Source organism: Ceratocystis lukuohia, assembly GCF_044167205.1.
Source record: "Ceratocystis lukuohia strain C4212 chromosome Unknown Supercontig5_pilon, whole genome shotgun sequence".
Taxonomy (NCBI): Eukaryota; Fungi; Ascomycota; class Sordariomycetes; order Microascales; family Ceratocystidaceae; genus Ceratocystis; species Ceratocystis lukuohia.
The window spans coordinates 1,553,317-1,579,899 of record NW_027263524.1 but is presented as its reverse complement, the minus strand read 5'-3'; the positions used below and the strand labels follow the sequence as shown (position 1 = coordinate 1,579,899).

The 26,583-nt window shown below is 46.1% G+C and overlaps 5 protein-coding genes across 5 annotated transcripts; 2 read left to right on the top strand and 3 right to left on the bottom strand.

Moving 5' to 3' along the window:
- Nucleotides 1-1,722: 1,722 nt before the first annotated feature.
- Nucleotides 1,723-5,070, top strand: HOO65_050393 (uncharacterized protein; the record flags this gene model as incomplete). The annotated part of the gene is made up of 6 exons (XM_071003142.1): nt 1,723-1,952; nt 2,015-2,264; nt 2,338-3,079; nt 3,311-4,024; nt 4,162-4,610; nt 4,711-5,070. 6 exons carry the CDS (start codon nt 1,723-1,725, stop codon nt 5,068-5,070), a joined length of 2,745 nt encoding a protein of 914 aa, XP_070858452.1.
- Nucleotides 5,071-6,121: 1,051 nt separating this feature from the next.
- HOO65_050392 (RRM domain-containing protein) lies at nt 6,122-7,522 on the bottom strand (the record flags this gene model as incomplete). The annotated part of the gene is made up of 3 exons (XM_071003379.1): nt 6,122-6,255; nt 6,357-7,050; nt 7,223-7,522. The coding sequence occupies 3 exons, from the start codon at nt 7,520-7,522 to the stop codon at nt 6,122-6,124; spliced, it is 1,128 nt and encodes a 375-aa protein (XP_070858451.1).
- Nucleotides 7,523-8,499: 977 nt separating this feature from the next.
- HOO65_050391 (transport protein Sec61 subunit gamma) lies at nt 8,500-8,912 on the top strand (the record flags this gene model as incomplete). The annotated part of the gene is made up of 4 exons (XM_071003560.1): nt 8,500-8,584; nt 8,643-8,700; nt 8,772-8,800; nt 8,872-8,912. The coding sequence occupies 4 exons, from the start codon at nt 8,500-8,502 to the stop codon at nt 8,910-8,912; spliced, it is 213 nt and encodes a 70-aa protein (XP_070858450.1).
- A 6,232-nt stretch (nt 8,913-15,144) lies between these two features.
- Nucleotides 15,145-18,273, bottom strand: HOO65_050390 (glycosyltransferase family 20; the record flags this gene model as incomplete). The annotated part of the gene is made up of 3 exons (XM_071003156.1): nt 15,145-15,188; nt 15,265-17,921; nt 18,251-18,273. 3 exons carry the CDS (start codon nt 18,271-18,273, stop codon nt 15,145-15,147), a joined length of 2,724 nt encoding a protein of 907 aa, XP_070858449.1.
- Nucleotides 18,274-24,338: 6,065 nt separating this feature from the next.
- HOO65_050389 (putative double-stranded RNA/RNA-DNA hybrid binding protein) lies at nt 24,339-25,169 on the bottom strand (the record flags this gene model as incomplete). Its single annotated transcript, XM_071000878.1, has 1 exon — nt 24,339-25,169. The coding sequence occupies one exon, from the start codon at nt 25,167-25,169 to the stop codon at nt 24,339-24,341; it is 831 nt and encodes a 276-aa protein (XP_070858448.1).
- Between the last annotated feature and the right edge of the window lie 1,414 nt (nt 25,170-26,583).

Genomic DNA, 26,583 nt, shown 5'->3' with positions numbered 1-26,583 from the left:
ACCTTCTTCCTTGAATAAGCAAGTTAAGAGCTCTTGGTAGCTAGTACGTGTTCCTCCCGTATACATCATCGAGCTGGTCCATGCACCAAGGTTCCTCCTTGTCAATTCAACAAACAGCAGCAAAAGGCTTCAGCCGCAAAGAACCTAGTAGAGGGGGCGGGGGGGGCTATTGGACATACAAGCAGCATCCATGAAAGCTGGCCATTATATAATAACAGAAAACACGTTTTTGATTTAGACATGTGGTGTTTAAGTTTTCACCTTTCAAGTGGACTATTCCATTTACAGTCATATTTGTTGACGTGAGTTTCATGTGGCTCTTTGGACGCAATATCATATTATTTATCCCTTGCTCTTTTCGGTCACAACGGTCTATTGTGTTGAGACAGTTGAAACAAAACGAAGGACAGATACGCAATGTATGTTGACTGGCTGCTGCCGTTGGTGCTCAACATCTTGTTCGGGCTCGCCTTGTTTTCTCTTCCTTTTTATTATTTTCTTCCAGGGGATGAGGGCGACAGAAAACACAAGGCAAAGCTCTTCATCCTACACCCCTTCCCCACCCCTCACTCACTCCTCACCCGTCACTCGTCACTTGTCACTCCTCAATCCCCATTCCCCATTCCCCATTCCCCACTCCTCACTCCTCACTCCTCACTCCCCACCCCTCACTCCTCACTCCTCGCTCCTCACTTGTCACTCTTAGCCCCTCAGCCCTCGCCCTTCATACTCTCTACCCGCACCTCCTAAATTGTGATGGAAGAACGCTGACAACTAACCAAAGCCCGCGGTCTGCCTATTTCTTCTTTTTCCACCTGTGAGAGAGACGATCTTGTTAAAGTTGTTTACACCATATATATGATAAGTTTTTACCTTGCCCGTCATTAGAGCCGCTTTCCTGTCACTAACAAGCAACATGGATAGGACTTGGTTATCCTCTTCTTTTCGTTTCCTAACTGTTCCCGATATTTCACTAATCCTCTAAACTCGATCCGAAAGGATGGCATGGTTAGGAGTCGAGGAGTCCTCTCGCTTTTCTTTACTTGCGCCTAGATGAAATTTAGCATGTAACTGCATTTCTACTGCATAAGCAAGGACCAACAAACGCAAGGGCAGGGAATACGTGAAAATGGAGTACTCGAAGTCGACAAGCTCCTCGGCCTCGGCGTGTTTACTTGGTACATCTAAACAAGGCCCTTGTTTGGAAGAAGGAAGAAAAAGCAGCGGCCGCAGCCACTCAGCAACGGGCTAGCTGTCTTGACTTTTCAGCTGACCCTTTATCTTCCATTTCTTCCGCTCTCTACCCACCCACTACCCAACTACTTGCATAGCTTCATCTTGGCTTGGCCTTTGTCCACTTGTATAAAGGCCCGACTCCCCTTCACCTTCTATTGTGCCCATTCCTGCTCTTCTTCTTCATCACTTGCTCCCTCATCTATATTTCTTCAGTCGACTTTTGGGTCTATATTAACCAACTGCTTTACTTGGGTTTGGCCAACAGCTTAAAAGCCTTTTTACTTCCACTTCACCACCTACATCTCGTTGTTTTGTACCCATTGTCAAGTCCTTGTTCTGACAACCTCATCTTCTACATACACTTGCTGATTTACCTATTCCTGGACTATCTCACTTGATCACCAACCCCTCCCTGAGATTTGCCAGCTGAAAAGTCCTAGCGCCCTCCCAAAACTTTCCCCGTGCCTCCTCTCCATCTCTATCAAAATGCTTTCTATACAAGTGATTCATGCATTTTTCCAGCAGTTTGGTCTTGGGAGTATTGAAGAGAATGCCCTTCTATTCATGAGACTACAATACTGTCTTATCTACCTTGCGTATCTACAAGGATGCGAACACCCGAGCACAGTCAGTGTTTCTTTCGATCCAAGAAGAATCACAAGTCCATCATGCTTCGCGGCCATTGGCCCTTGTTATAGAGACTCAATATCGAAGCTGTAAGTGCTAAAAGAGACCGCTTCACATTGAACAAGAGTATTCTTATGCTAACTAGCAGTAGACGGAATGAGTTCGCCAATTCCTCAAGAAAGAGCGCAAAGTCGAAGAAGTTGTTACGGCCCTTGGCTGGTGGATGCAAGCCCGGAATTGACTTTCCCTCTCATCCATCTTTCGTGCTGCCTGGTGCTGCATGCCTTATTGGATCCCATGCTTATGACTCGGGTCATCAAGAATTCGGATACCCTGTCAAGAAGCGACAGGAGACTAAGTCAAATTTCTGGCCTGACTTAGAGGTGTTTACGCCTAGTTATGTGAGTGAAGTCAAAGAAAGCTTCCTTTGTCGCCTTATGAGTGATCAGCAATAATAATTGATGCTTTCCTTAGTATGACGACCCTAAGACTATAGATTGTGTCAATCTTAACAACACACCTATTCACGCCGAACCTCAATGGCAGCGAATGCAGCAGCTGTCATCTTTCCAGGGACAGTCTAGCGTGAGACCTTCAAGAAACGTAATTGGCCTGGCTTCACTACATGGTACATGTGTTTCACGGGTGACAAACTCCATGGGTGATTCTAATATCTCGGATACCCCCCCTCCTTCGGATGGAAATGATGGTGTTGCGCCGGAGACACAGAGTTCCATGATTAATGTCACTGGAGTGTATCTTTCGTCAACGGGAACGCCGGTCCCGCAAACTAGCGCATCTTTTCAGGGACAGGCCCCTTTGGGCAACCAGCCATACTCCCACCAACCCGCCAATGCAAGTTTCGCAAATGATGCTTCTCAGGGTTTTAGCTGCTCTCCGAATAACCCAACTTTTCCGACCCATATTTCTCTCAAGGAGATTGAAAATGTTCGCCAGTCAGAAGTAGGATCTTCCCAGACCATCACAATGAGCACCAAGCGCAATAGCCCGAGTAGCAGTATGATTGCCGCCCCTCAGACAACTGTTACCACGAGTAAATGTGTGCAGATGTCTAGCAGTGCAGAGAGCACACTTCACTCGGCTATGGATCCTGCCACAGTTGCACCACTTACTACACAAAATCGCACCAGCTTGAGTTCCCTTTCAGGCGGTGCTTCATCCACAGGCTTTACGAATAGCGCGGACTTGACAACTAGTATTAGGCCTTGTGAAAGTGGTATTGGATCTTCAAGTCTTCTGCCACTTACATCACAACAGATGTCATTGCACCAAAATATCTCCGTGAACCACGAGCCGTATGCTTCCCCTACATTGTCACCAGGGACTTCCTGCTTGATATCTTCATTTGGGAATGAAACTTTGCTCGGTACACGGTATCCTGCCATTTTCGACCTAACCAAGTCATGTGCCATAACATTTTTTCTAGACCGCAGCCAATGCGAAGCTTTTAGTGAAGGAGATCCTGCAGTGACTGAGCTTCTTCGGGCCCATGCAGCGGCCAAGGTCAAAGCCGCGCGAGAGCAAGCACGGAACCAAGCACAGGATGAGTTACAGAAAAAGAAACAACAGAAGCAACAACAACCACCTCTTGTCCAGCCAGGACCGCCTCAACAGATTAGCCATATGATGTGTGATGTTTCCAATTGCTTTTCGGCGCCTGCGACGCCAGGGGTCATTGAGGTCCAACGCCCTGAAACTCTACACAGATCTCTGGGGAGTACCATGACAGTTCCAAAAGCTCAAGAAATATCTGCGCCTAGATCCTCAGCTCAAAATGCAAACCAGCACCAGCCCACCGAGATGCCAGAAACCCACCCAGACCATCCTCAGCTCGAAGTGATGTTACTAGATGGAAATAGATACGCGCCTCATGGTGAAATAGTGGTATTTAAAATCAATCCCATAGAAAGCGAAGGAACAACTCAAGAAGCACAAGCAACAGAGGCTAAAATTCAACAGCTTCAGGTCCAGAAAATTCAGCCCCCGGAGCTTCAGGTGTGGAACCGAGGTCAAGCTCAAAACTTACATGTCCAGTCCAACGCTTTGGATTTAAACCTGCAAACGGCACAACCGCGGTATGTTCAGAACCTTGATACACAGCAATGGAGTCCAGTTGCACCATCTTCGCAATGGACAGAGAGTCACGCCCAAAATCACATTATGTCACAGGCAATAGCACCGCAGTCCATGGCGCCACAGTGGACAGGAAGCAAAGCCCAGGCACCCATGATGTCGCAATGGGCGGGTAGCCACGTCCAAAATGTCATAATGCCACAGTCTATGACGCCGCAATCAATGCCGCCGCCGTCTATGCCACCGCACCCCATGCCACCGCACCCCATGCCTCCAACAACTATGACGCCGCAATCAATGCCGCCTCAGTCCATGCCGCCAACATCTATGACGCCGCAATCAATGCCGCCGCCGTCTATGCCACCGCACCCCATGCCACCGCACCCCATGCCACCACAGCCTATGCCGCCACCATTTATGCCGCCGCCGTCTATGCCACCACAGCCAATGTCACCACAGCCTATGCCACCGCACCCCATGCCACTGCAGCCTATGCCACTGCAACCCATGCCGCCTCAGTCCATGCCGCCAACATCTATGACACCGCAGCCCATGACACCACAGCCCATGACACCCCAATCAAGTCCGCCGCAGTCTATGCCACCTCCGTCAATGACACCGCAGCCTATGACACCACAGTCCATAGCATCACAGTGGGTAGGGAACCAACCTCAAAATCTCATGGTCCCCCAGTGGTCGGGTGGGCAAAGCCAGACTCCTGTTATGTCACAAAACTGTATGCCTCATGTCCAGATGAATGGGCGCATCCCACAAGGCCAAGTAGTCAACTTCGCCCCTAGCCCATTGCAACCGACTAGTTTTTCAGGAAACATAGTTATGCACCCAAATCTTGGTCCGTCACAGATACCACAGCCTATAGGCTCTGGACAAATCAATAATGTGGGCCCCACTATGGCTACATCTCAGGTACCACCGGGGACAGGAATGGCAAATCGGGGCGTTACACGGACTATGTCCCAGCGTGATGATGCTGGAGACGATTACCAGCAAGGGGCTACGAAACGTCAGGCAGGCTCGGAAGTGAGGTTTATCACTCCCATGCGACCACCTCGTAAGAAAGGTTACGTGACGCCCGTTAGAGATATATTATAGTCTGTCTGGTGGGCGCCTGACTGAGACTTAAATCCTTATGGGGGCCACCACCTGAGCTTTACGGGTCTCAATATCAACAGCAATCGAAGCTGCAGAACCCGCCTGTGAGCAATCTATCACCACAGTCAGCCTCTATGTGTAAACCAACAAGGCCTGCTGGTGAAAACGGTAGCTGAACATTAGGCCCTCGGAACAGAAACATGGAGCAGCAATAGCAGTGGCGTTTGTGCCCGTGACCGCGAGTGTGTGAAGAGATGGATGTGATAACTTTGGATATGAAAGCTCTATGGCTGAGCCTAGTCCGCCATGATTCTTTTCTACTGCTCGACTTTCATCTTTAGGATTGGTATTACGTTGGTGTGGTAGGCGAAAGGGGCTTATCATGGTGAGTGTGCCATGATGTTTTTGGAATTGCATTCCTGGAACGCTAATCGCGTATCTAGAGTCGCAAATGGACCGTATTTCTTGTAACATGGCTTTTATTTCTCTCTTCTATGTATCTTCGTCTGGATTAGATATGATAATCCTATTTGTTTCTTTGTTCTTGGCAAGGCTTGTTTCTTTTCCACTTGAATTATCAAATAATCGCTTGTATGTTGTTAAGCATCAATACGCATGGTCTCTTTCTTGTACAAAGAATATTTTGATGATATAAAACCTTCATATGACGTAGAAAAAACGGAGGTCAGCAAGGGAAAATAGAGATGAGACGAAAATGATGAAGCACTGGAAGCAAAGTGAATAAATAGCCTTGCCGGGCTGAGCTGAGCCACGCCAAGGAGAAAATGCATCTATAACTCTCTTCCTGGCGCGCAACTTATTCAATTACAAAAATCTCAAACGGTATCGAAGGAAGTTTAGGATGAAGGTAGACTTACACATCCAAAACAATGAAAAAGAAAAACGAAGAGAGGGAGCATAACGGCAACGGATCGACGTGAAGGGTCGCCCAGTCAGGTATCAGGCAGAAATATAAGCGAAGTAATGTAGAGCCCGTGAGCAAGCTCCACTCATTATACCCAAGGCCTAAGCCGTCATAAGTATATGTGCCTTACTCTGGACGGGCTCGCTTTGTCCCGTGTGGGTTGCTCGCCCAATCTGGCTGATGTCCGTCGTTACCTGGCCCAGCGCCACCACCACCACCGCCGAAGAAGCCGGTAGGGCTAAAGTTCATCTGGGCAAAGCCTAAAAGTTAATCAAAGGTTAGTAAAACATAAAATATCGTATGGTATGGTATGGTCGATGGCACAGGTCGTTTTATACTGTGAGAAAAAGAGTGGACGAACCTTGCATGCCACCCATCATAGGCATCGGACCACCCATCATGTTGCCCATAGCTCCATTCATAGGGCCACCCATGCCCATTCCCATTCCCCCGATAGGGCCACCTATATTCCCCATGCCCATGTTGTTGGCACCCACTCCGCCACGACCAAGGCCATTCATGCCACCACCCGTTCGGCTGCCGCGCACATTATTCATTCCCATCATGTTACCGCCCCCACCACGGCCATTGCTATATCCGCCGGTGTATCCACCCTGACTATAGCCTCCCGAGCCTCCGTGATTGTTGTTATTATTGTAACGGTTGAAGTTGTTGTTTTGTGCATGATGGCCTCGGCCTCCAAACCCAACTCGGTTATTGTTATGCCAGCCATTGTTACTATTGTTCCCGTAATTATTGTATGGGCCTTGGGGATTATTTGCACCCATCTGGTTGTTGCTGCGGTCATAGCTCGAGCCGACGCCCATGCGATTGTTACTATTGTTGCTGGTGTTGGATCCATGGTTGTTGTTACCATCCTTCTGGTTCCGACTGAGGCCATCTTTAGGCCGGGTCCGAAACGGATTAATGTGGGGATTCGAAAAAATGACGGAGAAGTGCTTTCCGGTGGGTGGAGCGGAGGCCGAATTGCGCATCGTATGAATGTGCTGCTTGAAAGTAGCAGCCGCTTGAGGAGTGAAAAATTCCACATAAACCTGACTAGATAGAGCAAGGACCAATTAGTGTTAACAATAGCGCAGTCAGCTGTAGAACAGTATTTCAACTTTCGCAAACCTACCCTTTGCTTTTTCCATTGACTTTATGTTCATTAAACGTGATGTCTTTTAGCTCACATTCATCTCCAGCCGCTAGGGCCCAGCCACGTACATCATCATCAGTGCTCCACCAGTTCAAGTCAGACACAACGACAGCACTAGTAGCCGTAGGGTCAATGTCTGGTTTTCTAGGGATGTTAGCCTTAGCCTCGTTTGTGGCCGGTCCCGCTACGCCAGTCAGGCCTGTTGGAGAGTCCGTGACGATAGTAGATCCAGTAGCGGGCATGCCAGTGGGTCCAGGAGCAGCGGTAGCATCAACCTGCATAGCCTCATCCACATTGGAGTCAGAAGGCTTGCCATAATCATCATGAGCATCGCCATAAATGTCAATATCAAGATTCTGATCATCCATTGTTAGTTAAGGACAGGGGAAGCTGCTGTAGTAGGACAGTAGTAGATGCGTAGTAAATAATAACTATAAAGCGAATGGATGTATACCTGCCACAAGGCTGTAGTCAAACAGGCAACAGTAGTAAAAATAATCCAGGAGTGGGTGTCTGTGTGTGTGTGTGTGTGTGTGCCTGCCACAATTTATGGTCGAATTGGCACCAATCGTGAGAGTTTTCCTAAAAGTAAATGTCTATATGGGTGCCTGCTACAAGGTTAGAATCAATTAGGCATTAATAAGAGCGTCCTTGAAGTTGACGATTGTGCGCATGTCTGCCACGAGGCATCAATTACTCAGTCAATGGAATAAATATATACACTAACCCAAGTAACGTATAAAAATATGAAGAAAACTGCCCAAGGCGATTTATCGGCTCAGCTAGATTAAGCTTAGCTTATTTAAATAGTTGCAAAGCGAGATGTTGAGAAAGTCCTGTAGATTACCCACTCTAAATGAAAACGAAAATGAAGGGTGAGAAAGGTGGAAAAGTGTGAAAAGGAAAAGTTGGGATTAGTAGGTTTTTGTAATGGCAAAATTAAAAGGCTGGAGATGGGACAGATCTAATGATTATGGAGTAGTTGCCAGCGTCAAGAAACTTGGTGAAGTCGTTTCGATAGAGAAATCACACAAAAAATGAGCAGTTGCTTTATTATGATCGCGGTTGCAAACATAGGGTCGGTCATACGTTTTCGTATGTTCATGGCAATAAATAGCGATAAGTGCTCTTATCGGACCAACCATGTGGTTCTCGGCTAAATACCGGGTCATATGACATTCAGGCAATCTGGCTTTCCCGCTGACAAAGCTCAGCCGCGATTACATGTCTGTCTTCTTTCCTCCTTCAAATTCACAAGCTGTTTGTTCGCCTTTCTTTCCAGTAATCTCCGCCCGCTATTTCACATTTTCTACATAAACCTCTCACCATCGATCTACCTGCAACCATGTCCGACGCCGTCCAGGAGTTTGTCGAAGTTCCCGCCGAGTTTGCCCGCGATGGCATCCAGTTCATGCGCCGCTGCACTAAACGTATATCCATCGTTGTCCATCTCTTTTGACACGGTAGCTAATATTTACATTTATCTAGCCGACCAAAAAGAGTTCCTTAAGCTGTGCCAGGCTGTTGGCGTTGGCTTCCTTGTTATGTATGTCTCGCCATACTTCTATCCCCCGACTTGATATACCATCACTAACGATTTCTTGTCTACCATTACAGGGGCGCTGTTGGATTTCTGGTAAAGCTGAGTATGTCTTTTTTCTATTCTAGCCTTGCTTCTAACCCGAAAGCCAACTATTTCTCTAACACCCCTCGATAGTTCACATTCCCGTCAACAATATTCTCGTCGGTGGCGCATAAGCCTGTCGCTACAACCCGCCAATACCATGACTACTGTACTTCTCTCAACGGTGCTTGCGTGTTCGTCAAACGATCGATCCTAGAATATTCCCCCATTGGCTCAATTCTGCTGTCTTCTACTCATCTTTTACTTTCCCATCCTTCCGTTACCTCTGAGCTTTCGTCTTCTTTGCTTTCTCATTTTATCTTTCCTTGTATACCATGTTCAATTTCTTTGGATGGAGCGTTTTTTTCTTGGGAATTTGCTTATCTGGTGCACTTATTCACACGCGAAATACCACATCTTTTTTCTATCCCCCTTCCAATTTCCTTCCTATCTAAATCATGCCAACTATACATTCCGTTCAGGCGTTGCTCGAGTCTATCCTAGTGTCTGGTACCGCGAACATTTGTTGGCTATTCACAATGTATACATGTATATGTTCAGTCTATGGGCTTAGTCTAGACCCGATAAAAAGATGATTCTAATAAACGACTCAAGTTACTAACCGTTAAATATAAATTCTGGGCTTTGGAACTCCTAATCACTTGAATGGATAATTATCAGTATCTCTTTCTTCTACAGTATTCATTAAGCTTAAATCAGGGAATATTGCTTAAAATAACAACAACATGTCGATTATTATAAGTTGACATGATATCTAGCATCTCTTTGTCCCAAATAAAGGTGAAGACAGTCAGCCCAAGAGAGTTCGTATTGAGAATACCATCCCAAGGGCCCCTTACCAAAAGATAATTTTTGACTAGCCAAGAAAATTGCTTTGTCGGCACGTTATGTATGAGGCCGTTGCAGTCTGAAAAGTACAACGAATAGAACGCTTGACACTGTCAAATGATGTCATTAAATCTCTATAATATGTCAGTCACTCGCCAAGCTTAACAAGGCACAGGATTCGTATATAGACTGAGGAAAGGATGAGACAAGAAACCGGGGCCGGTAAATACGATAGTTTTGCTCTGAATAGAAATGTGACTTAGTTCCGATAAAACTTGGTTTGATGCAGGTAAGATGCAGAAGTCCCTGATACTAGATTGCAGATGACTTGGTAGATGCGGCATTACACTAAGCTGTCGTTTAGCAAAAGCACAACATCAAGGCAAAGAAAGAACAAGAGAAATGATAGGATAAAATGCGATCAAACTCAATAAACTCTAGAAACAAAGAGGTATACAGTTTTGAATCGAGCCTGCTGCAGTGCTAGTAATCAGAGAACAAGACAATGAACACGTAACGAGCAAATCAACATCCCATTAAAAAATGCATGACGCAAACCAAGGATAATGCAATGCAGTAAACTAGCTACTCATGAAGCGCTTACTACAACTAGAGAGCATTTAACATCACGAACATATTTGCGTAATTAGGTATTTTTCTTGCTAGCAGTAAGAAAAGGGCCGTCACGTGTGCCATAAAATTCTATGTAACAAACAATGGAGGACATTATGTCACTTTTTTTTGTTTTGCTTACCACGGACACTGTAAAACGGTGAATTAGCCGGCTTTTGCATCACCAACACGGGGTTGCTCACCGGCTGATAACATCTTCACATTTCGAAAATTCAAACAGTTGGGTGACAAGAACCGCAACACGGAAGAAAACCAATCCCTGTCCAAGGGAAGCATAGCAAACGAGGCGGCCAGCGACATAGGAATCCCAAAAGAAGCGCCTGAACTAACAGGGCACCAGAGACACAACAGTAACAGTGGCATGGAAACAAGGAATATGGGGCTCGCCAGGCTTCTAACTGCCATAGATTGTGGGCGGCGGAGACAGATTTGTTGATGTAGCACTTCATCAATAAGTTGTATCGTCATACTGATTAAATGGTTATTAATATTTTTGCACTGTGTGCAACACATCCCTCTGCTCTTGGCATGTAGATTTCCGAAGGAGATAAAGGGAGAAAAAAGTGTGTGTCCAAAGGCGAGTCCCTCAAATGATATGATGGGTTTGGGGAAGTCAACAGTTACGAGGAAAGAATAGGCCAACAGCATAAAGAGGTTAGCTTGTGTGTGGGTAGCATCATGTTTCGCCGCCCCCGGCTGATCTAAAAAAAAAAAAAGATCAGAGCCAAAATGAAATTATTGTACGATAAAACCAGCCGATGAGGAAAAGTTGCATCCGATTAACAAAAAGCATATTTTCTATTTATTTTTTCAGCTTCAGGGCAACAGAGCAGGGAGGACACGAACGATAAGAAGATGAAGAGTATTTGAGAGATAAGGAAAAAATACCATGCCTTTTTTTTCTACCAACTAATATAAGGCGCTATATTAACACATAGAAAATCACCATCTCTCTATGGTTTCTTTCTGTAGCTTCCCTTTGCTCAATGTCGTGCTTACACCTCTTGTTCTCTTGATGGCGCCAGTTTGCATTGCACCTAAAAATAATGCCCCTCTTTTTCTTTTGTTTTTATCCCGCTTCGGAGCGGAAAGGTTCTTGCCAAGAATTTCCTGTAAAGAGGGCGAATAAAGTGGAGCTCAACAAGGAGGTGCCTAGGCGAAACAACAAAACAGAAGGAAATAAAAAATGGCACCCAAGAGCCAAACGAGAGCGAAGGCGATAAGGGAAAAAAAAAAAAAACAGACAAGAACACCTAGTGCTGAAAACAGCTATGACTGTGAGAAAATTTGACAATCTCTGTTACAAGCTGTGAACTATTCAACTCGAGACACACCAGTTGATCTTCCGCTGAAAAAAAAAGACGGGCGTACAAACGAATTTCTTGCTGCTGCGCTGCTGAAAGCTTTCCTGGTGGTGTCGTTTACCAACCCCATCCTCCTCGTAAATGTGTGGGTCCTTGTAGTACCAAAATGACACACGGCTCCGATAAGTGCTCACAAACAAGGAGTGGTCAAGTGGGGGGAGGGGAAGGCACGCTCGATTTCACAAGTCAGGCCCCGGCCAAGTCAATATAAAGCACCGCTATCTTCTTCTTGTTGTTTTTCTTTTTCTTCTTTCTTTCCATCTTCATTCACTTATCTTCTTTTTGTATCTTTTTATCTCCTTCATCCTTTATTGCTAGATCCCCGGCTGGACTTATCCCCACTCCTGTTTCTGTTCACATCTATTGATAAAATTATTTCAATAGTTGGCACAATCTGACTGCCCATCGTTTTTTCTTTCTATAGTCACACTCCTGAGCATTATCTCTAGTCTTGCTACCCATTACTGTTATTTTCACCTCTTGACTTCACCGAATCTCAACTCAAAATGAGCTTCTCTAAGGATTCTGCGGGTGTTTCTTCGGACGATAACCAATATTTGGCTTTCATTGAGAAGAGTATGGTACGTACAAGCAGAAATACCATATTGGCATTGATTAAATACGCTTTTGTGTTGACAAATAATATCTCTTTAGCGAGCCAACTCTCTGTCATCCCAGTCAACACTTGGTAGCCACTCATGTTCCTACCATGATACCTTTCCTTCCAAAGTTTCCAACACTACGAAGCCTAGTCCCGGAAATAACAAGTCGAGCAAAAATATTACATCCTACACCACCACCAAGAACAAGAATAAGAATGTGTATACAAGCTGTGGTCGCCACACTGATCAGTTTTTATTCAGCGGGCCTCCGCTTTCAAGTCTAGTCAAGGCTTTATTCGGCCGCCAGTAAGGAAGGTTTAGCACTGAATCTACCGACATCTCTTGGCGTCTTGAATATTCTTTCAGTGCTGCCTAGCCGCTTTCCGGCACTGAGCTTGCGCCTTGCCGCATAATGCTACCGATTCTCTCCTCCATTCTTCTAATTTTCCTTCGCCCCTTTATTTCTTGGAAACCATTATTTTTGACGATTCTGACGACCTTATTATTGCTTTAAACTTCGCCATGCTTTGCATAACATACCAGATAACGAAACGCAAAAGAAATAGCGCGTCCTGTGATGGCGCTAATTTCTTTTTTCCTTCTTCCTACATATTTACCACCCTCTTGTTTCATTTTTTATTCTTACTGCCTTCATAATATTTGTTCTCTCTTTTCTTCGCAGCCGGGCAAACGAAAGACTTGCAGAGAACAAAGGAACAAGACGCTCCGTTTATTGCGTCTTCTATATTCTTCTTAGAATTTCCTCGGATCATAACAGTCCCAGCCTCCCTCCTCAAGATATAGCATATTCGCTCTCACTCTAAGCTTCTAGCCTTTGTGTTGTGTCCTTAATAAAGCTTCCACATTGTGTATCCAAAACTATCGTCTCACACCAGCTAAATGAATAAGTATAAAAATAGGATCATGGCTCGTAAAATAACGTATTGTTTTTGTTCACCTCGTTCAACAATGGTGTGACAGTATGGTGTACGCTGGCTTGAAGAAAAGAAAAGCGGGGATAATGCCCAAAAAAGTATTAAAAACATTGGACACTGTTCCGAACAGGCCTGTCCTGTATCAGATAGCGATGTGGAGACACGGGGAATCGAACCCCGGACCTGATCCAATTATCCCGGGAGATGCTAAGGATCCGTCATACCACTAGACCATGTCCCCGAACCACGGCGGGAAGCGCCTTACTAGGTTTTATAAATCTCACTTGTTCGAAAAAAAAAAACGAAAAGAAAAAAAAATCTCAACTCTCCCTCTTACAACCCTCGGGGGGGTACCTTTGAGGTCTGGTGCCTCCCCTTCTTCCGGGCTGCTGGAGGACGACGTCTATGACACTGATAAGCGTCTTTCATTCTTTTCTTCTTCTTTGACTCTGTCATGGATCTTGACAATGAGCTGTGGAGCCTTGAGGCCGCACTTACCCAACTTTGAGGATAACCTCGTCGTCGACTCGCCCCCTTTTTCACGACAACTTTCGCGATCGCCAACTCCTCATCGCCGCAACACCACTCCAACTCAAGGAGTTCACCTTCACGCTCAGGACTGAATTTTGAGAGTTCACACAGTCCGCACCTTTTTTTTTTTTTGTTTTGTTTTCTTTCTTGCGCTCCTCTGTCCTCGGATAGACTGGTGACTGTGGCATGTCACTAGAAAGGGGGCTGTCTGGCGCCTCATCCACACGCGCAAGGCAGCGGCCACCAGAAAAGTGGAAGGATATACCACGAGCCCTCGGATGCTCACACAGTCTGGTTTTTTCTCGTCTTTGGGGGGTTTTCCCAGGCTGCACTGGACGCTGCCGTCTTGCTCTCGTGATTTTCACGACTTCAGGAAGCGTGGCAGGTTTTTCAGAGGAACGAATGTTTGTGGGGAAGTTGGGGGTTAGCCCCACTACTTCTGGGCTTAGGGTATATCCGGGGATTTCCTTTTTTTTTTTTGTTTCTGACGACTACAAGTGGAAGACGAGTAACAAGCTTGCTTGGGAGCATACGAGCTTCTCTCGTCCAAAACCTGTGGTCAGCCCTGCAGAAGGGTTAATTCTGTCCGGTAACCAATCCGGCGTCGTTTGATCTTAGTGATTCCCGTAGACGTTAAATAAATTCAAATCAAATCAAATCAAATCGAAAAAAAAAATCTCAACAACACGGCGGACGGCGTTGTGGTTGACCGGTGTCAAAAAGTGCGCCATGGTACGGCTACAGGAGGAGGGCGAGTAACAAGCTTGCTTGGGAGCATACGAGCTTCTCCCGCCTGAGATCTGTGGTCAGCCTTGCAGAGGGTCAATTCTGTCCGGTAACCAATCCGGCGTCGTTTGATTTAAACACCCCCCAACATAACACAATACAGAATAAACCGGTTCACTTCTAACGTTAATCTCAGTGATGATAACAAGCAAGAAACCGACAGATTTTTCTCATTAAAACAATCCCTCTCATTCCGAATCATATTTCCATCCCAACTATCCGCTTTCTTCAATGCTATCCTATAAACTCCAACGCAGATCCTGCTCACGGTTTGTTCCCCTGACTATTGTGCCGAATTCCACATTTTCCTTCCCATAGTCGCCTTGAACTTTTCAAGCTTCAAGTCCTAAATGAAATGCGGGGGACACATGCAGCCTAGATAATAAAGCTGAGAGAACCCTGAAGGCCTTTTCTCCACTATTAACCAGACCAAAAAAGAATAAAGCAAAACAAACCAATGCAAGAATGAAACCAATCTATCTATAATAAAACGACATACAAAATCTGCACCTAAACATGAAAAAAAAACGAAATCATGACAGTATGAGCCTAAAAAGGTAACAAAAGCCAAACAAATATAAGAACAACGGCCAGCCTATCCCAGGACTTCGCCGTTTTTTTGTGACAAGGGAGAAAAGCCTTCATGCCAAGGCTTTAACTCTGCTGCTAAGCCTGTAGTTGAGATAGCTTCTGCAGAGCAACAAGAACACCTGCAATATCAAAGGTTAGCGGTCCGAAGAAAAAAAAAGAAAAAAACAATATTCAAGTATTCACAGGTAATCTCACCATTAACACCTTGTGAAATAGTTGCCGTGGCTTCCGTGCTCCGACTTCCAAGGCATACTGTCACCACATTCTCAACAATGCCCTCATGCTTGAGATTGTTAGCCCAGCGGAAAACCTTTTCGTCTTCACGACCATCGCCAACAACCATCATAAAGTCAACAGAGTTGTGGTGAGGCCCCAGAGGTTCAACAACACGTTTCTTAATGTCACTGAAAACACGCTGGGCAGCGGTGCTCTTAGTCCAGTCAATAGGCTCAACAACCATGTGGCCATCCATGGGAATTGCATGAACTCTCTGCTGTTCGCAAGCATCGTTGATATGCGCCGCACAATCCTGGGCCAGGCGAGCCGCAGACTCATAGTCGTCGGCGCTTTTGTAGTGGAAAATCAAACTACAACGACGCTCCTCAATTTCTGCACCGGGTGTGCGCTCAAGATAGTAATTCATGATAGCCTTGACAGGCTCCTTCCATGACCGGATTTGATCAGTATCGGCGATGATAGTCCATGACTCGCTTCCGCAGTCCTTGAGGAAGCAGCCATTCTCAGCGATAAGGCCTAGGTTGGGAACTCGCTTGAATAGACGATCGAGTTCCTCAGGACGACGTCCGGACATAATGTATACCGTGTTACGCTCATCAGCCAATAAATCGGTCAAGATGTGGAACGTCCGTTGAGGACTAACAGGTATAATTTGAGTGACAGGGCCCCAGCTGACCAAAGTGCCTTCATAATCTAGCAAGAAAAGACGGCGTGATGATTTCATGTACTTGTTAGACAAAGCAGCCATGGAAAGACGCGGCACAGAGGTCTGATCACGTCGGTGCTGCTCTTCGTATACCCGATCAAGGCGCGATAGGAACTCGGTGAACCAGTGCTCGCCTGTGTGATGCATGACTGAATCATACAGCTTGTTCCATCGATCCGCCTTTTCCTCTTCAGGCATCTCTAAGGCCTGTAGGATTGCCTCGGAGCACTGACGGTAGTCCCAAGGATTAACGGCAAGCTCAACACCGCCAAAGATCGATGACGTTCCAGTAAATTCCGACAAGATCAATGAGCCGTGTTTCTTTTCATCATAGTATTTTCCATCCTGGCAGAATAGGAATTCGTGAGATGTCAAGTTCATACCCTCTCTCTGACTGGTAATCATCAACGCATCCGCGATCGTCAACAGGGCCAAGTACTGCGCATAGTCGATATCCTGCTTCAGGTACACCACAGGTTGATAAGCAAGGTTAGCCCAAGATGAGTTGACGCGTGTGACAATGTCAGAGACGGTCGCATCCAGATCGGGATCTTCGCTTCCAGAAAGCGCAACTTGGATGAGAACGGTGTTGTCCCGCCACTGTGGGTTTTTGTTCAAGAAAAGTTCGTATGACAGAAGCTTCTGGCGGACTCCACGCACGTTGTCTAGCTTGTCGCGGGCAACAATCAAACGTTTACCGCGATAGCGCTCATTAAGCACCTGGATCCATGACTTCACGTTCTCCTCCTCGCGATGAGAGGCTAGACTAACGGGGTCAATACCAATAGGCATGTTGATGACATCGACAAACCGATCTTCAAGTTGTAGACCCTCTGGTGTGGCCTCAGCACTGATTAGACGGCTACAAGTTTGCAGAAAGTGGCGAGTGTACTCGTGGATCTGAAATCCAATCATATTAGCCCCAAGCATGCCTTCCAAAAGCTGGTTACGCACAGCTAGGCAGCGAAAGACCTCAGAAGAAGGAAAGGCGACGTGAAGGAAGAAGCCAATCTTAGCCTCCGGTAGCTTGGCAAGAACCATGCCGGGCACGAGTAGAAGATGGTAATCATGAACCCAAACAACATCGCCTCTCTTCCAGTTTTTGACAATCTTGTCAGCAAAGGCCTGGTTCACATTAACGTAATACTTCCAAGAGTGGTCTTCGTAGGCCTTGCTCTTAGGGCTATCAGGGATCTGGTAATGAAAAACAGGCCACAGAATTTGCTTGCAAAAGTGGGAGTAATGGCCATCAAAATCTTTATCGCTACACCACACAGTGAGCATATCGTGCTCGGTAGCAAGACGATCCTCAATATCCTGCTGCTGCTGAGTGCCCTCAAGAACATCAGTAGGCATTCCCAGCGTCCCAACCCATGTAAAGTCGTCGACTCGACCCTCGCGGCGGGCAGCTTCGGCGGCGTTTCTGAGACCTCCATTCCCCTGTTCGGCATTGGAAATGTGCCAGTTAGCGTGAGCAAAGACCCGGTCATGGCTTTCACTACGAACCAGGGCGCGGGGCTGGGTCAGGCCCTGACGACCAAGCTGCTTAGCTTTTTCCAAGGTGCGGGCAGCTTCTGTCAGGAGAGCACGGGGAGGAGAGTCTGCACGACTGATGGGTTGGTTCTTACGACCACCCCACTTAGGCGAAGACTTATCAGTAGGTGCGGGAGCACTGGCCTTGGGTGTCGAGGGATAAGGCACAAATCCATCTTCGTTGGCAAAGGGATCAAAGAGCGCCTCTTCAACTGGGGATTCGGGGGGTGTCATATCAGTTCTGTTGAATAGGCTAGGGTTTGTAGAGAGCTTTTGAGAAAGTGCACGACTCTGTTTGCGCTCTCGGTGGTCGGCCGTGGGGCCCGCATTTTGAGGGGTTCCGGGGAGGTCGAAGTGGACCGTCTTCGGAAGGAATCTAATGAAGAATATCATCAGTACATGAAGTTATAGCACCATGATACCATGTCTACTATAGCCCGGGTTTTCGCCAGCGGGATGAAGAAGACTCCATGGCCATGGGTGTCTAGGAAACGAAGAGAGATGCGTGGCTTATGCAAAGACAATGCCATTGCATTGTAACGATATAGCAACGCACACCATAGTGATGCAATTTATACCGACATAAGCAGCTAATTCAAAGGCATTTCATCATTTCAAGGCCCGTAGGAAAATACCGACAGCATTCCAAGCATATAGGCCGAGAGAAGATGGGAGGAGCAGGCTGAGGGAGCAAATATGACTTACAGCGAAGCAATGAAAACCGTCATATTGATTGAAGTGGTAAACTCAAGAAACAACGAGGTAGCTAGAGCTAAAGCCGAAGCCAAAAGGCCCTTTCTGAAGAGAAGGAAAAAAAGAAAAGAGAAAAGCACTAACTAGCAAGGAACTGGATTGAAGGAAAGACCTAATTCCCAGCCCAGAATCAAGCCAGGAAGATTAGCTGGAAGGCAGGGTTGTATCAAAACAAAGGTCGACAGTCGAATGATCTCAGGCCAATAAAACTCAAAACGAGCTGCTTTATTTCAGCAGACCAGTAGATGATGTTGATTGGGGATGAATTTATTGAGCAAGGAGGGGAAGACAGGGGAGTAGTTCAGGTTTGTGGATATTCCAAGGCGTGGTGCAGTTTTGGAGGAAAAGCAGATGGCAGTAGCAGGACAATACTAAAGCAAGAACCCGTCAAGCCAGTACAGCCTAAAGACGCAAGTGAACACAAGGCCAACTAACACGGAAGGAGCAAGACAGGCTAGGATGATCCAAGTAGCAAAACAACCAAAGCCAATGAAAAGTTTGCGCAGGTATAAGGGAGCAAGAAAAAGCCGGAAGATTGAGGGAGGGAAGAAAATAGACAACAGGCTGAGACAGCTGCAATCAGGGCTGTGAATGGATGGGAGAAGGGTGTATATATGTGTACCTGCGACAAGACTTGGGCACACAGGGATCAGCAAGAGGTTGATAAAATGGAAGAGAATCAAGTCAACGACAATACAAGATGAAGCAGCACAGACAAGGGCAACACCACAAGTATTTAAAAGAAAATCAGAAGATGGATAAGACCAGGAGAACTATGATCAGGCAGACTCTGGCGAGGAAAAAAGCCTGTTGTAATTGGATGTAAACCAGGGCTGAGCACGAGTTAAATCCAGAGAAGAAAACAGGAAGTTTCGAAAACTTAAAAGAGAAAATAAAGGGCAAGGATCATTTTGTTGTCTCTTTTTACTTCTCTCCTTCCGTGATTCTGTATCTCTTGTCTTCCTTGCCAGATCCGAGGGTGGCAAAATTTCTTGGCCAAACAGGGACTGACAAGAAGAAGGTACCGACAGTAGCAAAAAATACTAGTGACAAGACGTACCACACACAACGTACGTGGGTGCTAAATTGAAGGAGGCAAGGTAACAACATGAACTAGAGCGAAAAAGAAAAACTCCAGGTAGCCAGCACACCAATCACTTCAATTTTATGTATAATTGCAAGCATAGAGAATAAATATAATATGTGCAAAAGAGGGAATAAGGAGGATGACATGACAGAAAAAATTATGGATAGAAAATCAGAGAGATTTCTAAACGGCAAAAGAAAACTACAGTAGGAGGATACACAAAAAAAAAATGTAGATATTCATATATATTTAATTGACATCATTACTCTTACGTTTACAAAGATAAACGAGGGTAAAGCGACCATACGTAGCAACAATAGATGAGAGAGGATATGGAGCAGCCTAGAAAAGAAACTATGAAGGAAACAGGCGACATGGGAAATAGCAAGCAAGCCCTGGTCTCCCTCCCCGCCCCTCACGATATACTAACCAAGCAAGTGCCGCTTTGGACTTCTCTGGCTCTCGTCCCCACATTGTCCCATCCTTTGTTGTCCTGGATGTCATAGAAACGTCTCTATGCATACAGTATTATAATGCATCTATGTACACTGCATGTACACACTTGACCATCTACACGCTGCGCCTTTTAGTCTAGTTAGAAAACAACCGATAACCCAGTCACAAGCACACTTAGACGAGATGATTAGATAGCTAGCTACTCAAACCCATATGTCAAATGAAGGGCTTTTTTTTCCCTTCCCCATCTGTACATCAACACACGACAGCTGAGACAGCCGAACGGCCAGACACATTGTGATCCTCCTCCACGAAAAAGAAGTGGATCGCTTACCATAAAGAGACAGCAGAGAAGGCAGTTGCACCCCCAATATCTTGGCGATGAAAAAAAAAATACAAAAACAAAGAATTAGCGTAACTACCAAGCACAACAACCGAATGACTACCAAAAGACACAAACAAGGCAATTTCTATTAGAGACTTGCTTTTGTTGGCCTTCTTTTTTTGGCGGTTGGGAGTTACCCGTCATTCCGTCTCCTAGTTCTCAACATCGCTACAAAAAGCTCTGACTTGCAAAGGGCTCTGGCAAAACTTTTCAGTTTCGGCCTACCGGGACCACTACGGTGTTCCTTCCAACTTGGCTTTGTTCGTTCGCGGCCGCGGCTTGTCCTTGGTGCTCTGGGATTTGACAGTCCGAAGCTTATTCTTTGGACCTAGCGTTGCTTCTTTATGCTTTGCGCAATAAAATGTGGGTGAAGTCCTCACCTTTCTCATTGAAAACAATGACACTCAGAGCTGCACAAAAGCGCATTGAGCCACGGGATTGGCCGTTCTGGGGGTAGGAGATGAGAAAGGATGAAGTGTGAGTGAAAGAAACACGCATGAGTATGAGTATGAGAATTTGAAAAGCTATCAAGTCTCCGTAGCACCGCCGAGGCACATTGGGCACAATACAGCGAGTACAAAGCCATACAATGCGGCCACGTGATCCTCATATTCACATTACCAATACAAGTGTGCTTCTAAAATCCTTTTTTTTTTCTTTTTTCCTTGCCTGAAATAAAACACTTATCTATGATCTCCTCTTTCTTGGTGCCAAACCTGCATGAACCCAATGCTTCAATAACCTCGGAATGAGGAAATACGGAGATGATATGGAGAAGTAAGAAAAATGTGGATCCTAGTAGGCAAAGGGCACAGTGCCCTGTTTTCCGCAGTGCTGGTCAATATCAAATTCCAGCGCCTTGTTGTATTTCTAGTAATGACAAGAGGCCAGCTCTAACATCCTGTGCGGAAGAAAATCGCTTTGGATGATATCACGAGATACAGGAGAAAGTTTTCCATGTAGGAACATGTGTTGGAGAACTTGCAGTCATCAGGCAAGAGTTGGTACACAAACTGGAATCATCTGCTAACTTCCCCAACAAATATTGTAGTCGCCCCCAGAAAAAATCTAAAACGGAAAGCCCATGTGAGCGTCATGTTTGCAGTGTGTGTGCCATGTCCTGAAATTATTACAGCGCATACTCAGATTAGAAACAAAGAAAAAAGGCATATTCTTATAAGCAAGTGAGGCCACGATCTAGCTCTAGAAACTCTCAAACAAAGTGTTAATCATCAGCTAGAATTTTCGTATCCTGCTCAGCTCTCATGATCAACTCCCTAGGACAGCTCGGTAGCCGGCCAACCAACTCACTTATACCACTACTCGATTTTTTCTCCTTGCAGCTTTGACCTGAGCAAGAACCAACAAATGCTCCCTTATTTTCTCACCACGCATATAGAAGACAAACTTTGTTCCTTTTTCCTCTGGTGATTGCACGACGCAAGGAACAGCATTCCCAAAGCGAGCTCATTTTAGGTACAGCCTATCCCTCAGTCGGCCAATTAGCCGGACCTTCTTGTTTCTAGCTTGTCCGAAAATACCAGCTTTAGAGAGGGGACAAAAGAAGAAAGTATGCCGTAGTTTCGCCAGTTGCGAGGAAATAGCCATTATTATTCTTGTTTCTCTACAGCATTTAGTCAACTACGTACGCATTTAAGCCTACTTTGGACTGTGTGGCATCATCAACATTGTGGCCCAGAAACAAATAGGCACTTGCAACCATCAAATTAGCAAGTTATACTAGAAAGAGCTAACAAAAAGGGCCAGGAAAAAGGCGCCGATCGAGTTTCTCTACCTATTATCAAAGTCTGTGCGTCTATAATGCATAGCAAATAAAATCATAAAACAATGCCCTACCCATCAATTGTTTTATCCCTTGTCCATCTTCGACTTACAATAGCTAAATAACAGCAGTACACACAATACTTGAGCTTTACACTTGAGCAAAGCAAAACCGAAAAGACGAGTTTACTCATATCAAAAACTTCCGGGGGCAACTGCACAGCCGGAATATCTCGGAACTGTAAGCTTCGTAGCAAACCAAATAGGAAGGAGGCAACGAAAATGAAAATAGAGAAAAAGCAACATTACAACGAACCAAGAGCTACATCTCAGATCTGCAAGGTCAAATGAAGAATATGAAAGATGTTTCTAGTAGTTGTTTGAGGCCCATATCAAGTAAATAAGGGTTAGTAACTAGTGTCTATCCAGAAAATGGCGTGCACTGGCCATCAGGAAAATAAAATCAAGAAAGCGCACGCGAATTTTGTATATTGATGACCCAGGTAACTGTACCCAAGCGTCCACCAATTTTGCTTACTTCTTCATAGTATTGACCTAAAAGACGAACCACGATGATAAGGCCAAACTCTAGATTCTTTGGGTAAAAAATAACCGCTCCGGCGTTACTTATTTCTGCACCCCCGCTTCCGCTACAGCGGGGTAACAAACGAACCAATATGGCTGGTTAGAGAGGAGTCGTGCTCAAAGCAGCCTCAAGGTTCTATGTAGTGAGCACTTTTCCCATTTTACTGTATTTTCGCCACGACTTCGAGCACATTCTCTAGGATCGTCTTAGCGAATCATATCCAAGAAGGGGCTTTCTTTCGCCTTCTAAACATAGCACCTTCCTTCTACTAGAGCAACCTTTACCTTTACCTTCCACGCCTACTATCTTTGCGCTGGCATTGGCCAGCGGATGCAGGAGACACGGGAAGAAAATACCCATATAGCCGCTCATTCCATCATCAGAGCCCCATGGGCATCTGAAGCATCCTTTACGAGGGCTGAGTGCATAGCAGCTTCAAACAGCAACCAGTATATCCTCACTTCGATAAGTCTAACGACACATTTAGGCATTTCTCGCTGCCTACAACAAACTAAACTAGTTTACGCCTCTTTAGCACTTGAGGGAGAAAATGTCAAGCAAATCTTTTATCATCACATTCAGTGTCAGTAAATTGGGCGTAGCATCAAAGCTAATCTATCTAAGCCTAATAAGATGCCAGTACGAAGCTACCTACATATTTAGCCACATAGTGCAAGGTAACTACTACTTATGAATGGCACAGAGCTGAGGGTAGGTGTGGGTGGAGCATAGAGCTTAAAAGAAAACGTACAATGCTACTAGCAAGGTCTAGACCGACCTGTCTTTGGATGCCTCTTTGTCTTACATCACATGATGCACGATAGCGTTATTTTTCCCAACCCGGAAAACAGCTACCAGTGAAAGGCTTGTTCCTGAAAACCTAGTACAACTGAGTTGTGCACCTGCCATAGCAGCGCTTCAAAAAATCAGCTGAAATCTCGAGGCCACTCTTTGCCGTATCATAAAACACACGCCCTAAAACTAGCTATTCATTGTAATCACGATGTCAGTTTTTCCGCCATCCTCCGTTCGTTTTAATCTGATTGAACATGCTTGGAATCTGTTGAATCATACTTGGCAAAATGTTTTTCCCGTGTATCCCGCTAAGCGAATTGTGATGGAATGGTGTAGTGCGAATTGTTGGGGCTCCAACATTTTGCTGCCAAGTTGACAATAGCTAGGGTTGATATGTATTATTGAAAAACCTAGGGTTATAGTTGTGATAGGGCTTGACTTGAACTTGAACTTGACTATATTTAACGTCTACGGGAATCACAGAGATCAAACGACGCCGGACTGGTTACCGGACAGAATTAACCCTCTGCAAGGTTCACTATAGAGTTTTTACGAGTGAAGCACAATTGCTCCTTGTTGCTCGTTTCCGCTCTGCCGTGGTTAAGGTACAATAGGCAAAAAAAAAAAAGAAACAAGGAAAGGAAGGAAAAAACGAAAACAAACCAAATGTTGTGGATATTCCGCCACTATCCGGGTCAACATCGGGTAAATACAAGATGTAGATATGTAGATATGTATAGCACGATGTGGCTCGTGAGAGAAAACTCTTACCTTAATATAATCAAGTTTAACAAAAGACAATTCACAACACCAAACATCAAACACAAACAAAGAACAAAGCAGTGAACAGAACGTAAAACGAATACAAAGGAAAAGTAGCAAAGAAAACAAATCTGTACCTCCGCACCCCCTCTCCCGAGAAATCACCTTCTCGCCGCGCCATCCCCTCTTACATCCCAATGCGGAATACCCTCCACTTAGGGTCTAGTTTTCCTGTCAGATATCTGCAGCTCTTGTCTCCTGTGAGGAGCTTTCGTACAAATGTCATGGACAGATTCTTCTCATTGCCTAGACACTCCCATGGGTGGGTAAAGGTCTTGGCTTGGTCGCACCCTGCGACTGGGCAACGTATTTCTGCATTCGTGTGGTTGGGCCACACGTGATACTCTTTAAAGTCGCCGTGTCCGGAGCGCGCTGCCAGGATCCGGGCGACTGTACCTCTGTGTAGCCCCTTCATCCAGCCGATGTCATATGGTCTCGGCCAGTTCAGCGCTCCACCGAGATGCCTGATCTTTGGGCAGTTTTCTTTCATCCAGTTTCGGAGGTCTGCTTTAAAGGGTTCATTCCTCCACCTTCTTGCTGCCGTCAGTGACATTGTGGCCTTTGGGACCAGAAGGTCTTCGCTCTTGCAACCCGCTTTGGCCAGCTGGTCGACTGCTTCATTGCCCGGGATTTCGCAGTGTCCTGGGACCCAGTGCACCTTGCCAACTGGCTTTTCCAGGGCCAGGTTGTCTGATCCTCCTTGCCATCTTGCGAGGGTACGGCGGATCTCGTCTATTATCTCCTTGACAGCTTCTGCACATTGTTGGGTCCACCATCTTTTCCCCGTTCCTTTACCCAGGGCTCTGGGTGCCGTTCGGTTGAGTGCTCTCGTCATTGTCCTGGTCAGGTCGACTGCGAAACTCTCAACCTCTTTCTCCCCGGTGGGTTCCCTCCCCCCTAGCATGGTGGCTTCCCTTGAGCATGCCTTCTTGAAAGCTTCCGCGTCCAGTCTGGTCATGTTTTATCGGGTAGCCCTGACAATGTCGTTACACGTTTGCGATGTGTAGCCCCTGCCCCGCAAGTTCCACCACCATCGCATCCTGGTGTCCGCCTCCACTGATAGGGACTATCGTGGCTGCCATTGTCTTTTTGGTGTAGGTCAGAGCCCTTGGGTCTTCACTCCTTCCTTGAGATATCATGAGCTTGTACCTTGGGTTTTTGACCGATGTCCGTTCTCCTGGGGGACCTGTTATGTATGGTTCCTGTATGTATACCACGTCTACCCCTCTTCTATCAGGGTCTGTTGGTTTCGCTGTCCTTTGTGTGCATTGAACTGCCAAACCTCCAGCTTCCTCCTAGAGTCTCTTTTGTCTATATTCATAGATTAGACTTTGGTCTGGTTATCCTTCCTCACCTTCTTTTGTGAGGATTTCCTCAGTCCTGGGAGGGCAGTGGGAGCTCTGAAGAAGAAGTCACTTTTGGCTTTCCTGGAGGCTTTCCTCTTGTCGTCTGCACTCGCGACTGGGGCGTCTCCCTCTTCTTCTGACTGGTCCTCCATTTCTGAGCTCTCAGCCTGGGTCTCGGTGCATTCCATCAGGTCCACTACCTGTGTCTGCACTGATTTTCCAGCCTTTGGGCAGGCCTTCTTCTTCTCTGCGGTGAGCGCCTATTGCGCCTTCCTAATTGTCCGCCTCTCCTCTGGTGTGGTTCCCTTCTTCCGAAGGGGGCACTGCTTGGAGTCTGCTGGGTGTGGGCCGCGGCAGATGAAGCAGACCGAGACACATTCGTGCTCCGCCTCGCAGCATTTAGGGTGTCTGCTGCTTTCGTGCTCGCTCGAGCCGCAGTATATGCACAGCTGTGCTCTAGAGCATTTCTTCGCATCGTGCCACCCGAAGCAACGGGAGCATTGCGTGGTGGCTCTCGGTTTTTTCGGCCAGGAGGCGAGTTGGAATGAGCCTTGAGCCCATCCTCAGTTGCCTCGGGACACTACTTTGCTGAGTTTCTCAAGGGTTGCTTAGGGTTAAACCCTCTTCCTGTGGTTGTAAAAGCGTAGTTTTTTTGTGCCGCTTCCACCAGCTCTGAGCTTTTCCTACCCGGAATTTGCTAACTTCACTTCATACGAAGAAGTGCGTGAACACACAGGCTGGCCTGCTGATGTGGCGCCTCCAGATTCCTGCAAGAGTCAAGTCCTGACTCCTTCCAGTATCAACTTGAAGCATCATCTGAATTTTTTATGGAACTGGCGAGGTTCCACGACCCTGTTCTGCATCAATCGCTCAGGAGGCTAGAAAAGCACTCGTCCATATTTGATATCTGTCGGAACAATCTACTGAATTCAGTCAAATCAATTTTGAAGTCACTCGTGATCCTGTACAACCGCACGTGGAACCGTGCTGGTATACAGATTGATCGAAATGGTGAAGCTTGTTTCT